This window comes from Zalophus californianus, chromosome 2, assembly GCF_009762305.2.
Source record: "Zalophus californianus isolate mZalCal1 chromosome 2, mZalCal1.pri.v2, whole genome shotgun sequence".
Lineage (NCBI taxonomy): Eukaryota > Metazoa > Chordata > Mammalia > Carnivora > Otariidae > Zalophus > Zalophus californianus.
Genome location: NC_045596.1, coordinates 167,352,980 through 167,365,669, shown reverse-complemented (window position 1 = coordinate 167,365,669; position 12,690 = coordinate 167,352,980). Strand labels below are relative to the sequence as shown.

The window sequence follows — 12,690 nt, the reverse complement described above, 5'->3', positions numbered from 1 at the left end:
TTATATATGTACAAAAATAAGGGTTGATACGATGAAGGGATGGAATATGACTGTAAAGATGAAAATTATAAAAGATTTTATAAGGTTTTGATAAGAAGTTGTTTGAAAAAAGAAAGAAGAGGATTTAGAAAAAAAGAAAAAAAAGGGAGAGAATGTGATCAGGCAGGAGAGCAGAACAAACAATACACTAGAGATTTAGGGTATATTATGATCTGTTAGGAGAAACTGTATCTCAAAATTTTAAAGAGAGAACAACATATATATATGCCAAAAATAAGGGTCACTACTATGAAGGGATAGAATAAGACTCTAAAAATGAAAATTAAAAATGTTTTTTTAAAAAAGAATTGATGAGATGTTGGTTGAAAAAGGGAAAAAAATAAAAAAAAATTAACCTTGAAAGACTAAAAATCATGGTAAAAAAGCCATGGATTCTATATGCAGTATTCCCCTAGCGCTGGAGTTCTGCTGTTCTCATTGATTGGTAAACTTGGTCTTGGCTGGCTGTTCTTGCTGATCTTCTGGGGGAGGGGCCTGTTGCTGTGGTTCCCAAACATCTTTGCCAGAGGCGGAATTGCCCCACCCTTGCCTGTCTGGGTTAAATAATCTGCTTGTGTTTGCTCTCAGGAGCTTTTGTTCCCTGCAAGGTTTCCGCACAGCTTTGGAGGACGAGAATGAAAATGGCGGCCTCCCAATCTCTGCCCCAGAGGAGCCGAGAACTTGGGGCCCCACTCCTCAGTGCACCCCCAGAGAAAAGCAGTCAGTCACTCCCATCTCCCCGGTCTCCAGCCGCACTCCGTGCTCACCCGGCCTGTGACCGAGCGTTTCTCTCTCTCGCACACGACTTGCTGTGGAGTCTCCAAACCCAGCAGATCCCTGTGTTGCACTCCTGCGCTGCTCCTCCTGGGGAAGGAAGGGGAGTCTCCCCAGATCTGCCGCTTGTTGGGTCCCTGCTGGAGAAGCAATGGCCCAACTGTGCTGCAGATCACGGTTTATGGTAACCCTGAGCTGAGAGCCCATTCCTCCTCAGCTCTGTCTCTGCAGCCGGCTTTCCTGCTCCTATACCTGGGAGCTCTGCCACACTCAGGTACCTCCGGTCTCTCTGTGACCCCGAGGGTCCTGAGACCACACTGTCCCAGTGAGGGTTCCACCCCCGCCCCCCAGCTTAGCCACTGGAGCAACGTCCCTCATCTGAACCGTCTTCTAAATGTTCCGATTTTGTGCTCTGCTGCTCTATTACTTGCCAGAAGCGGCCGACAGAGGCCCCCTCCCCTGCTGTCTATCCTCCTGAATATCACCTCGGTTTCACATCTCCACACGTCCTACCCTCCAGAAAGTGGTCCCTTTTCTGTTCAGAGTTGTTGGTATTCTTTTCTTCGATCTCCTGTTGAGTTTGTAGGTGTTCAGAACAGTTTGGTCCCCATCCAGCTGAATCCCTGGGACCAGACAAAATCGAGGTCTCCTACTCCTCCGCCATCTTGCTCTGCCCCCAATTCTTTACTTTCAATCTTTATTTAAGTTTGTTTCTTAAAAATAACCTGCCAATGGAAGTTAAAAATATATAATCTCCAGTTTCTTATAGTTGAATTCAATATGGTTACATACTTATATGTTTGCTGATATATTTAGACTAAATTCTATCATTTATTTATTTTTTCTATTCTATTTATCATACTTTGCCAATATTTTATTTTTCTATTTTCTCGTAGTCTTTTACATCAATTGTACTTTCATTGTTTTTTTTCTTTCTTTCTATTAACATGGTCATTATATGTTCTAGTTATATTCTTTTAGTGATATTCTTTAATGATTGATTTATTATATTGTTATTTATTAAAATTCAATGTTAATTTTACAATTTCAGATATAATGAACACTTAGGGTTTCTAACAACATATTGTTCTTTGCCAAGTTATTCCTATACTCTTTTCTTCACTCTTCCATATTATTATTATTTGGTATTTAATTACTCTGAATTTTAACCTGCTGCAAACAAGTCATCATTATCATTGTCCTTATTGTATTTAGTTTAAACATACTAGGATTTCACTAGATATTTACCACTTCATTTGCTCACTATTCTTTTTTAAATTTTGCTCCATCTTTTTATGTTCAATCTCCCTTTTGGGGAAGTACATCTCTTAGAATTTACATCAGTGAGTCTCTGTGTAGTAAGCTGTTTACCTTATCCATTTGAAATTGTCTTTATTTTATTTTCACTGTTGAATGTGAGTCTATATAGTGTGGACTTCTAATTGAGAGTTATTTTGCCTCAGCTATTGGAAAGTATGTCAGTGTAGTCTGGCATTTATTGATGATGATGATAAATCTTCTGTTAGTGTGTTTATTCATTCATTCCTTAATGGTTAATAGGAGTTTTATCTGTAGTAGGCTTTGTATTTCTATTGCTGCATAACATATTATCACACATTTAGTGACTTAAAGCAATATTCATTTATTCTGTCAAAGATCTATAAATTAGAAATCTAGGTGGATGGGGTGCTTGGGTGACTCAGTCAATAAAGCGTTGGACTCTTAATTTCAGCTCAGGTCATGATCTCAGGGTCATGATCAAGCCCTGGGTTGGGCTCTGTGCTCAGCAGGGAGTCTGCTTGAGATTCTTTTTCTCTCCCTCTGCTCTTCCCCCTACTTGCACATGCACACAGGTGCTCTCCCTTTCTCTCTCTAAATAAATAGATAAAATCTTAAAAAAAAGAAAAGAAAAGAAAAGAAATCATGCAGATTTGGCTGGGTTGTCACAAGCCTGACTAGAAGGCCTGAAGGCCAGGCTGTGTTCCTAGCTCATTCAGGTTGTAAGCAGAATCTAATTTCTTGCATCTATGGGTCTGAGCTGCCTGCTAGGGGCCCCTTCCTACTCCCAGAGACTGTCTGCATTGTTTCTCATGTGCCTCCCTTCATTTTCAAAGAAAAAAGGGCATTCAGGTCTTCCTTAGGCTTTGACTTCCTCTTACTTCCTTTTCGGCCAGCAGCAGACTACTCTACTTTTGAAGGCTCACCTGATTGGGCCAGGCCAACCAAAATAATCTTTGTATTTTAAGATCAATTGATATGGAGCTGCAATTACACTTGCAAAATCTTTTAAGTACTCAGAAGTGTTTGAATAACCAAGGAATGGAGATCTTAGGAAGCCATCTCTGGAATTCTGCCTAACAAAGCTTCTGTGTTTTTTTCTTGACCCTAGAGTTATTATTTCATTATAATATATTCTGGTAGAGATTTTTTTTTTAACTCATGAACCAGACTCAGTATTTTATTTCAGTGAGAAGACTCAAATTTCTTCAATTTTGGAAAAGTCCTAGATGTTTTCTTTTTATATATTGAACCTCCCTCATTCTAAATCCTCTGTGTCAGAATTCCTTCATGTTTCTTAACTGGTCTTTTAATTTTTTTATTATTTTTAAAGATTTTATTTATTTATTTGATACAGAGAGAGAGAGAGCACACAAGGAGGTGGAGTGGCAGGCAGAGGAAGAGGGAGATACAGGCCCCCAGCTAAGCAGGGAACCTGACCTCCCAGCTGAGCAGGGAGCCCAGCTGAGCAGGGAGCGCAAAGTGGGGCTCGATCCCAGGATCCTGAGATCATGACCTGAGCTGAAGGCAGAGGCCCAACTGTTAACTGGTCTTTTTATATTTTATTACATTCTGTTTATCAAGTGTTCTGGGTGATTTCCCTAAACATTTTTAAAATCAGCAATTCTTTTTCTTTTTTTTTCAATTCTTTCATTTCTTGTTTAATGGATTCTGCTCCTTTATTGATCTCTATGGAAATCCTAAACATTCTTTTTTTTAAGTTTGTTTGTTGCCTATAATTTTTCATGTATGAATTCTTTACTTTTCTCCAGCTGTGGACATTAACTCTCAGTGGCTTTTTTCTTTGATTTTAAGGCCATCTTAAGCCACAATGATTATCTCATGAGATTTCTGTGTGTCCTGCTTTGTAAAATCTTCCTTGTGGAGATTATTTCGTGTGTTACCCTCCCAAGTATAAGTTTTTACACTTGTTACACCTGGAGATCTAAAATTCATACCATGGCCTGGTATCCTAACCTAAAGTTGGTAAGGCTTGAGGTTCCTGTTTCTCTATGTGATATTTTTTACATCCACATCCCTAAACCATTTTAAGCACTTAGAGTTTCTGTGTCTCTAGGTGATCCTTTTCCATCTACACTTCTGAAGCAATTTCCCTGCTGCATCTCAAAGGCTAATGGTAACAGCTTTCACTATCCTCCTTTCATGGCTTCCAAGTTTAGAGAAGGAAGTCAGTTCCAGCTTTCCAGGAGGTCTCAACTCCTTATAGGCTAATGTGGATGACTACTTCACATAGTTCTGGAGAGTCACTCACTCAGCTTTAGTTCCTATTTACCTTTCATGTTTTTAATTTTCTCTCTTTTTAAAACTATCATTGGAAATTTCCCTTTCTTCTCTTAAATTTTGGTTAGTATTTTGTGTGTTTCTTTTCTTCCCCATTATTTCTCTGTGTGGAATAGAAGGGGAAAACTGCCCTGTCAGCCCAGTCCGCCTGATGTCCAGAAGTCAGTGAGGGTTTTAACTCATGACCTGTAATTTATCAGTGGGTAAGACATTTGATGGGACCTGCAGGCCAGAATCAGGCATTCAAAATCAAGCATATATTCTATGCTGGGAAGTAGTAAGGGGAAAAACTAATCTGTTTTCTTGCTCCTTTCCCTGTTGGGGATTTGAAATTTATATTCCTTATGGACATGGTACATGTGTAAATTAGGATATTATTTATTTGCATACCCTAATTTAGTAGTCTTTTAAAATTATTCATTAGGGTGCCTGGGTGGCTCAGTTGGTTAAGTGACTGCCTTTGGCTCAGGTCATGATTCTGGAGTCCCAGGATAGAGTCCTACATCGGATTCCCTGCTCAGCGGGGAGTCTGCTTCTCCCTCTGACTCTCCCCCCTCTCATGTGCTCTCTCTCTCAAATAAAATAAATAAAATCTTTAAAAAAATTATTCATTAGTGGTAATTGGTGGTATAAAAGAGTTAATGCAGGTCACAAGATAGTCTAACATTCATTTGTTTGGGAGGCAAATTTTTTTTAGTATTAACCTGGAAGCATTACTTTCACTCTCCTTTAGATCCAGATCAGAAAGCAGCAGCCAAACAGATATAGTCAGGTAAGTAAATTAAGACATATTTCTTAAAATAAGTATGTGTTAAAAATAAGATGAACAAATTGACAATCAACAATAAATTGCTAGGTATTAATTGAGCAGTAACAATTGGTAAGGTACTACACCAAAAAGTAATCTAGTAACTAATGAGTATTTGTGTAGAAAAATCAATGTCTTCTTTATTTCAGTTTGTTAATGTATGTTGGGAGTTTATTTTTCGGAAACAAATAAATGATTGGTGAAATGGTTACAGAGCTAACTCATAAGTGGAGAAGTTTACTTCTGTATTTGGAGATTTTACAACTAGAAATTCAGTATGTATGCTCATGAACAACTGGGTGAACACTTACCCTGGTCACTTAAGAAAAGTTTGCTGAAGAGAAACATCATAAAGAAACAATAATTCTACATCTTCCATAGCCTCCCAGTATCACAAAATAGTTTTAATTAGATTTCTGTCCATTTCCTGAAAGGTGGATATTTACATATAATAAAACAGTAAGTCTTTAGTTTCCACATCTATCATTTTTGGGTTTGGGGTCTTTCTGCAAATATAAACTGTTTAGGAGTATTCACTCCTCTCTCTCTGACTTAAGTCTTTATTTACCTATATAGGCAGCTGGTGTTATTCCCTATATGTTCTTCAAAGTCCATTGCTAGTCTAAAACACTTCCAAATCTATAAAGTAAATTTTCTAGGCTGCACAACATGGTTGTATAATTTGTCTTATTGTCTTACTCTAGAAGAGGGTTTCTTCTTCAAGGAGAATGCCTCCCTTTCTTATCCTTTATCTCTTCTTTATTCTTATGACCTTCTCTTTATAGTGACACTTTGAGGTCATGAGTTACTATGACCAAACTAAAAAATTGATTTTCATTTAATAATAATAATATTAATTAATAATATGTCCTCTCTGTGTCAGGGAATTATCATATGGTACTCAAACACAGCAAGTCTCTGTTACTTTTCCTCATCTTGGACATGTCTTATTATACTGTTATCTTAGAAAATAAAAGCCATGAATATCTTGCCCAGCATTGTATAGCTAGCATGTAGTAGAGTTCTTGGCTTATGGTAAGTGCTCAATAAATATTTGCTTCATTTGCTGAATGAATGAATTACTTTTAATCCCCCCTCCCAAGGGCGCACGTGCACACAAACACACAAACAGAAAAAACTTACAAAGTGCATAGACACATACACACACACATACACATCCATATATCTATAATGTTATAACTGCTCTCATTTCAGGGAGCCTGGGTGGCTCAGTTGGTTAAGCCGTTTCCTTGGGCTGGGTCCTGGGATCAAGCCCCATGTCAGGCTCCCTGCTCCACAGGGAGCCTGCTTCTCCATCTCCCTCTGCCTGCCACTCTGCCTATTTGTACTATCTCTCTGCCAAATAAATAAAATCTTAAAAAAAAACTGCTCTCATTTCTACTTCTCTCATATGTCTCATCCTAAAAACTTGTTAACATAATTCATCTCTTCTAGGATATTATTCACCTACACTGAGTGAGGAATGATAGCATTAATTATAGGAAAATGTACATTTCAGTTAGCCATAGTATAATTTGGTGTTAATCCATTGGTCTAGCCCTTTGGCTTGATGTATACTAGGGAAACATTTTTAGGATAATTTTTCACTTAAGTTTTTAATAATGTCACTTGACACTATTGCTGTGCTTTACTAACATAACATCCACACTATAATTTTCAGGTCATTTATTTTTTGGAATGATTTTATCTGGTGGAAAGTTAGTGGGAAAGGCTGTTGAAGTCAATATAACCATATTGAGTGAATCTCAATATGGTTATATTAATGTCACTTAAGCATAATTAATTTTTGAATATCTCAATTCAATTAATATTTTCAGTCTTTTCCTAAACAACAGAAGGATTTTAGATAATTTAATAGCAAAATTCAGTTATTAATCTCTCACATATTGTCATTTGGCTTTTAACTTCTAGGTTCTTTACCTACATGACTTCCATTAGCCATGGTTATTGTTATTATATTAAATAAATATTTACTAGGATTTAACAACATATTTATCAATTACTTTGTTCACTATTCATTCTTGAAACTATTTTCTCACTTTGATTTCAATTTCCTTTTTTACATAGTAGTTTGTAATTTAGACTTGTAAGCAATGTCATTGTCAGGAACAATGATTGGTCTCATGGGAATTCGGCATGCTCTGAGTTGTAGGCATACATTAGGATGAGGGGAATATTTTAGATTTGCCTTGAAGCATGAGTGTTTCAGTATTTTTTATACTTAACTGGTTCAAATTCGTGGGTAGTGGAATTAAGGAATTGAGGTCCTGTGCCTATACATAGTGCAGGCCTGAGGTTTTACATCTCTAGGTGATCTTTTTCCATCCACATGGCTAAGACAACTTACCTCTTGCATTTCCAGTAGCCATAACTTTTATTATCCACACTTAGGACTACTAGTCCTGGCGTTTGTTTTAGCTTTCTAACATCTAAATAACTGCTTCAACTCCTTCCAAGCTAGGGTTAGTAAAACCATGTCTATTAGGGTGTGAGTAATTCATATTTCCTTGTAGTCATTCAGCTTTTGCTCCTGTTTTCCCTCTGAACTTCTAGTTTCTTCATTTTTTACTGACAGAAGGAAAAGCCCTTCTGGCTGTCAACCTCCATTGGGTATTAGATTTTTGTATTATTTTCTTCAGCTTTTCTGTGGAATGGAAAGGGAAAGCTTTACTTATGGAATAGAAAGGGGAAGTTTTTCCTGTCATTTCACTCTGATAGATTGCCCAGAAGTAAATAAATGTGTTTTTAATTTGCAAAATGTGGCAGTTTACATATCAATGAATTAAAAAAGCTAGCTTGGAGCCTGACAGCCAAATTCAGCCATTCATCATCAAACTTACATATTGTGCTTAGAAGTGATAAAGAAAAAAAAGCTACCTAGATATTTTCCCCACTGGAGAATTATATTTTGCATTATATGTTGCACTTGGTGTTGGGTAAATAAAAATATTACTTTTTTGCATTTCCCAAGTGTTAAAAGAGTTAGTTTTGGTGTAAAATGGCCTGATCTTCATTCTTAATGTAGGCAAGTTTCTTAATATAACTGTTAGACATTATTTTTACCTTTTTATTTAGATCCAGGTCAGAAAGTAGTGCTCAAACATATACCAGCAGGTAAGCAATTTAGGAAGTGTTTCTCATAAATACGTATAACTTGAAAATAAGAATGAACAAATAAATAATTGCTTGATATTTTTTGAGCAGCCACAATTGATAAAGCCCTAAAGACAATTTATTAATATTTTCCATTCTAGGAATGAGTCTTTTTTCTTCAGTTGACTAAGTTTTTATTGGTTGCCTACTCTTTTGATACATAGGAAAAACTAGTTAGATCTAATGAGACAAGATATCTATAATTATTTTGTGGAACTAACTTATAAGCAGAGCATTTTACATACTTTATGATGAGATACACAAAGGGAAATATTTTTTTTTGTTGTTCAGATTACATTTGCATCCACAACCTCAATATAAACAACTGAGTAAACTCCACTTAGGAGGAGTTTATCAAAGAGATGGTATCATAAACACAGTAAAATTCTTTGCTTTTCATAGCCCCTCAACAGCCCACAGTTGTGTTAACAAAGGTTCTCTGAATGTTTCTTAAGTTTTTAGTTTCCCTTGCTCCACTTTTGTGGCCTTGTGATCCCTCTGAAGTCATCAAATACTTATTGGTCTGCTCATCTTTCTCCCTTATAGAGTTTTAGTTTTCTTGTAAGGTCTGATGTTTTTTCTTGAGGTGTCTTCTTTAGTTAATTTCAATCCACTAGTTTTCCAGAATATCCTTTATAGCCACAGGTTAAATTTTCAGGCTACACCACAACATTTATAGTTTCTATCCTTTCTGATGAAGTCACTTTTTCATTAGGGAAGCTATGGATTTCTACATCTTTTATTCTCTCTGTTATTTTTGGATGTCTTCTAACATCATAACCCCTTATAGATGTTACTTACATTCTCCCAACTAATTATGAAAAAACCCTGATTTTCTTTATTATCTCAATTCCCTGTCAAGGGGTTTGTGATATAATGCTCAAACACTGTAATTCTTCCAACCTTTTGCCCTCCTAGAAGTATTACTTTTCCTATATACTCTGAAATCACTTGAGGGTAATGGCCATGTATATTTTGCTAACCAATTTAGAGTTAGCACCTAGCAGAGTACATGTGTAATAAGTATTTGTTTAATGAATGAGTGATTATTCTTGAACTTCACATACACAATTAATATTATAACTACTCCAGTTAGAGTCCCCTCTCTCATTATAGAATATGGGATTCACATAATCATCCTCTTCTAGAAGTCGTGTTCAACTGGTGATTGTCACTGGTGATGTTCACTGGTGATGTCCTTGAATGATAGTCAAAGACATCATTCATAGGACATTATATATTGCATTTGAAGAATATAATTTGGAATGTTAATCCATTAGTCGAGTTTGTGTTTATCATATACCAGAAAAACATCCTTGAATTATTCTTTCATTTAAATTTTAATAAACTAGGCATAGGTGCTGTGCTTTTATTATTATAGCACCTCTTAGATTTTTTCTCCTGTTCTTTTTAAACTTTTATTTTAAGTATTTTTTTTTCAATTGGAAAGCTGGTGGAAGATGTTGGTAGAACCAACTCTTTGGGTTATAACATTACCAAAATAAGAATTTTTTTAAAAAAATGGATATCTAATGGGTTGGGCATGTCAGTAGACTCACAAGTCTAGATCTCTTACTTGGCTTGGGGGAGAACTAACTACAGTTAACCTTTGAACAACATGGATGTGAACTGTGCAGATCCACTTAAAATGGATTTTATAAATAAATATAGTACAGCACTGTAAATGTATTTTCTTTATTACTTTCTTAATAACTTTTCTTTTCTCCAGCTTAATTGTAAGAATACAGTATATAATACATATAAAGTATAAGATATGTGTTAATTGACTGTTTATATTATCAGTAAGGCTTCCAGTCAACAGTATACTATTAAGTAATTAAATTTTGGGGGAGTCAAAGTGTTATACCTGGATTTCGACTGTGTGGAGGTTGGCAACCTTAACCTCTGTGTTGTTCAAGGGTCAACCATATATTTAAAAAGTGTGTTTCATAGAGTAGTAGGAAAAATCTACTTTAAGTTCTGAAGATATAAAATAGCAGAGGTAAGGAAAGGATGGGAAGGGTAAAATTATATCACTCATCAGTGAATTATCTCACTAATCTTACCATCTATATTATTTTCTCTGTCAATAAACCTCACTTAATTTGTCTTCAATTTATTCTTTTTTCTCTAATTCTTTTGGTTAGAGGATTAGAGTAAAATCTATAGGTATAAAAATTAGAAAAGAGTCCCAAGAACTTGATTTTGACTTTGGTAATAAATAGTATAAATATAGACATTTGGTAGATATTTCTTTCTTACCATTCTTTTGAAGGGAAAGAGGAAGAAACTTCCATTAAAGATAAAAAAATAACTTTATCGGATTGTATTTTATCAAAATAAAAGTATTATTTCATTATTTACTTAGATCCAAATCACAGGAAAGCACCCAAACACATAACAGTAGGTAAGTATGTTAGGAGCTGTCTCTTAAAATAAGTATTTTTGAAATTGAAATGAAATTCACAATCTATAATTAATTTCTAGGTATTTATTGGGTAGATGAATTAGTAAAGTTCTAATCAGAAAAAACATATTAATCTTTACTAATCTTACTAATTAATGAGTATTTATTCACTTAGTCTTTTTTTTATTCAGTTTAGTAAAGTTGGAACTTGCTCTTGTGGATAGAATGGAATTAAAGAGTTTGAATCCAATAAGATATAACATATGTAAATTAGTCTATAAAATAAATTCATAATCAGGGCCACTTTATCCGTTATGCATTGTAGACATAATATTTAAGGCCTATGAGTTTCCAACTGCCAAAAACAAAACACTGTTTACGACATGAAAGACCAAACAGATTGGCTCCAAGATGTGGAAAAAATAAAATTAATAATGTATTTCAATTCCCCCCAAAAATGCAAACTCTTAACTGTTACATTCATAAACATTTCATTATATGTAGAAAAATGTAAGATTTTCTCATTTGGAAATACTTCTGATTAAATACAATGCTTCCCCAAAAATCTCAGAAAATTTAGCATAAACATTACTCACAGCCAAATAATTTCATGAGCAAATTGCAAAAAGTTTTTCTAGAATCCTTTTTTCTGACATATGAATTTTTGCTTGGTAGTACCCTCAGTTTGTATATTTGGCAGTGGAAGGGAATTTATTTGCTCTCAGTACCTTAAAAATGTGTCTTTTTTCTTTTCCACAGTAACTAATAATTCCTTCAGAGGACAATGGATATTACAGAGTGTCTCACTGAGAAATGAAAATTCCACCTTTCCTCCCTTGGTCACAGTCAAAGGAAACAATAAACCGAGTGTGGAACTCTTTGCATGTGCATCTGTATTTCTTCCTCTACCCCTGAGGCTTCAGTTCTGTCATTTCAGGGCCCTTAATTGAAGATACCTCAGCTCAAGCATCCCCATCCCAACCAGGCACCCTGAGCTCTTTTTCCCAGTTCTCCCACCACCCACTCCTGCTTACCTGCCTGGGACCCCAGGTGCTGGGAATCTGCATCCACTGATTTTACTCAGGAGGAGCTCGTGGTTGGTAGTCCATGGTCCTCCTCCTGGTACTTCTCACCAGACTTGACTAGCTGCATACAGATCTCGCTTAAACCAGGTATATGCCCACCGCACCCTCCCCACAACCCCAGTATAGGCTTCTGAAGGAAGCTGTGTGCACTTTGAGGACTGTACATTACTGTCCAGGACTCTTGCTCTACTTACCACCTTTCCCCTTTTCCTTGGCTAGGTGATCCACGGGGTGAATCACAGAAGACAGAAGGACCCAGAGAGCTTGGGCTTGGATCTCAGGGGCAAAGTTTAACCTCTATCAGAGTTTGGTGACAAGGTTGATAAACTGAGTTGGGAACAAGTTCTGTCATTTTCCATTTTCTGAAAGTTTGTATGAGATTGTTTAGTTTTCCAGTTAAATGTATGGTAAAATTCACCAAGGAAGCTGGAGTTTTCTTTGTGAGTAGATCTTTAATTATGGATTCAAAGTCTTTAATGGAGGACTATTCAGATTTTTTATTTATTCTTGCAATACTTTTTTCAAATACTGTAATCTTAAAGGAGGTTACCCATTTCATTTAGTGGCTGATCTTTTGGCATAAAGTTGTTCTCAATAACCTTTTTTAGTGTCTATAGTTATGTCCCTTCTTTCATTCCCAATCATGGTGATTCTTGTTCTCTTCTGATCAGTCTTGATAACAGAGTTTTCAAAATAACAAATCTCTTAATCTCTTCAGACCACCTCTTATCTTTTTTTTTCTTTATTGCATCTCTGTTTTCTGTTTAATTGATTTCTGCCTTTTTAAAATTTGTTCTTTTCCTGGCTTCTGGAGTTGGAAGTTT

General features: G+C 35.8%; 1 protein-coding gene across 18 annotated transcripts in view; it reads left to right on the top strand.

Annotated features, from left to right (window-relative positions):
• LOC113925641 (disintegrin and metalloproteinase domain-containing protein 32-like) overlaps window positions 1-11,661 on the top strand; it is a 191,654-nt gene extending 179,993 nt beyond the window's left edge. For 7 of the 18 annotated variants that reach the window (XM_027600148.1, XM_027600146.1, XM_027600151.1 and 4 more), the window contains 4 exons: window positions 5,126-5,164; window positions 8,297-8,335; window positions 10,743-10,781; window positions 11,541-11,661. In XM_027600148.1, coding sequence (XP_027455949.1) covers window positions 5,126-5,164; window positions 8,297-8,335; window positions 10,743-10,781; window positions 11,541-11,547 — 124 coding nt within the window. In that variant the 3' untranslated portion in view covers window positions 11,548-11,661. The remainder of the gene's footprint in view (window positions 1-5,125; window positions 5,165-8,296; window positions 8,336-10,742; window positions 10,782-11,540) is intronic. The other 11 variants (XR_003521012.1, XR_003521011.1, XR_003521009.1 and 8 more) reach the window with 6 other exon arrangements.
• The last annotated feature ends 1,029 nt before the right edge of the window (window positions 11,662-12,690 follow it).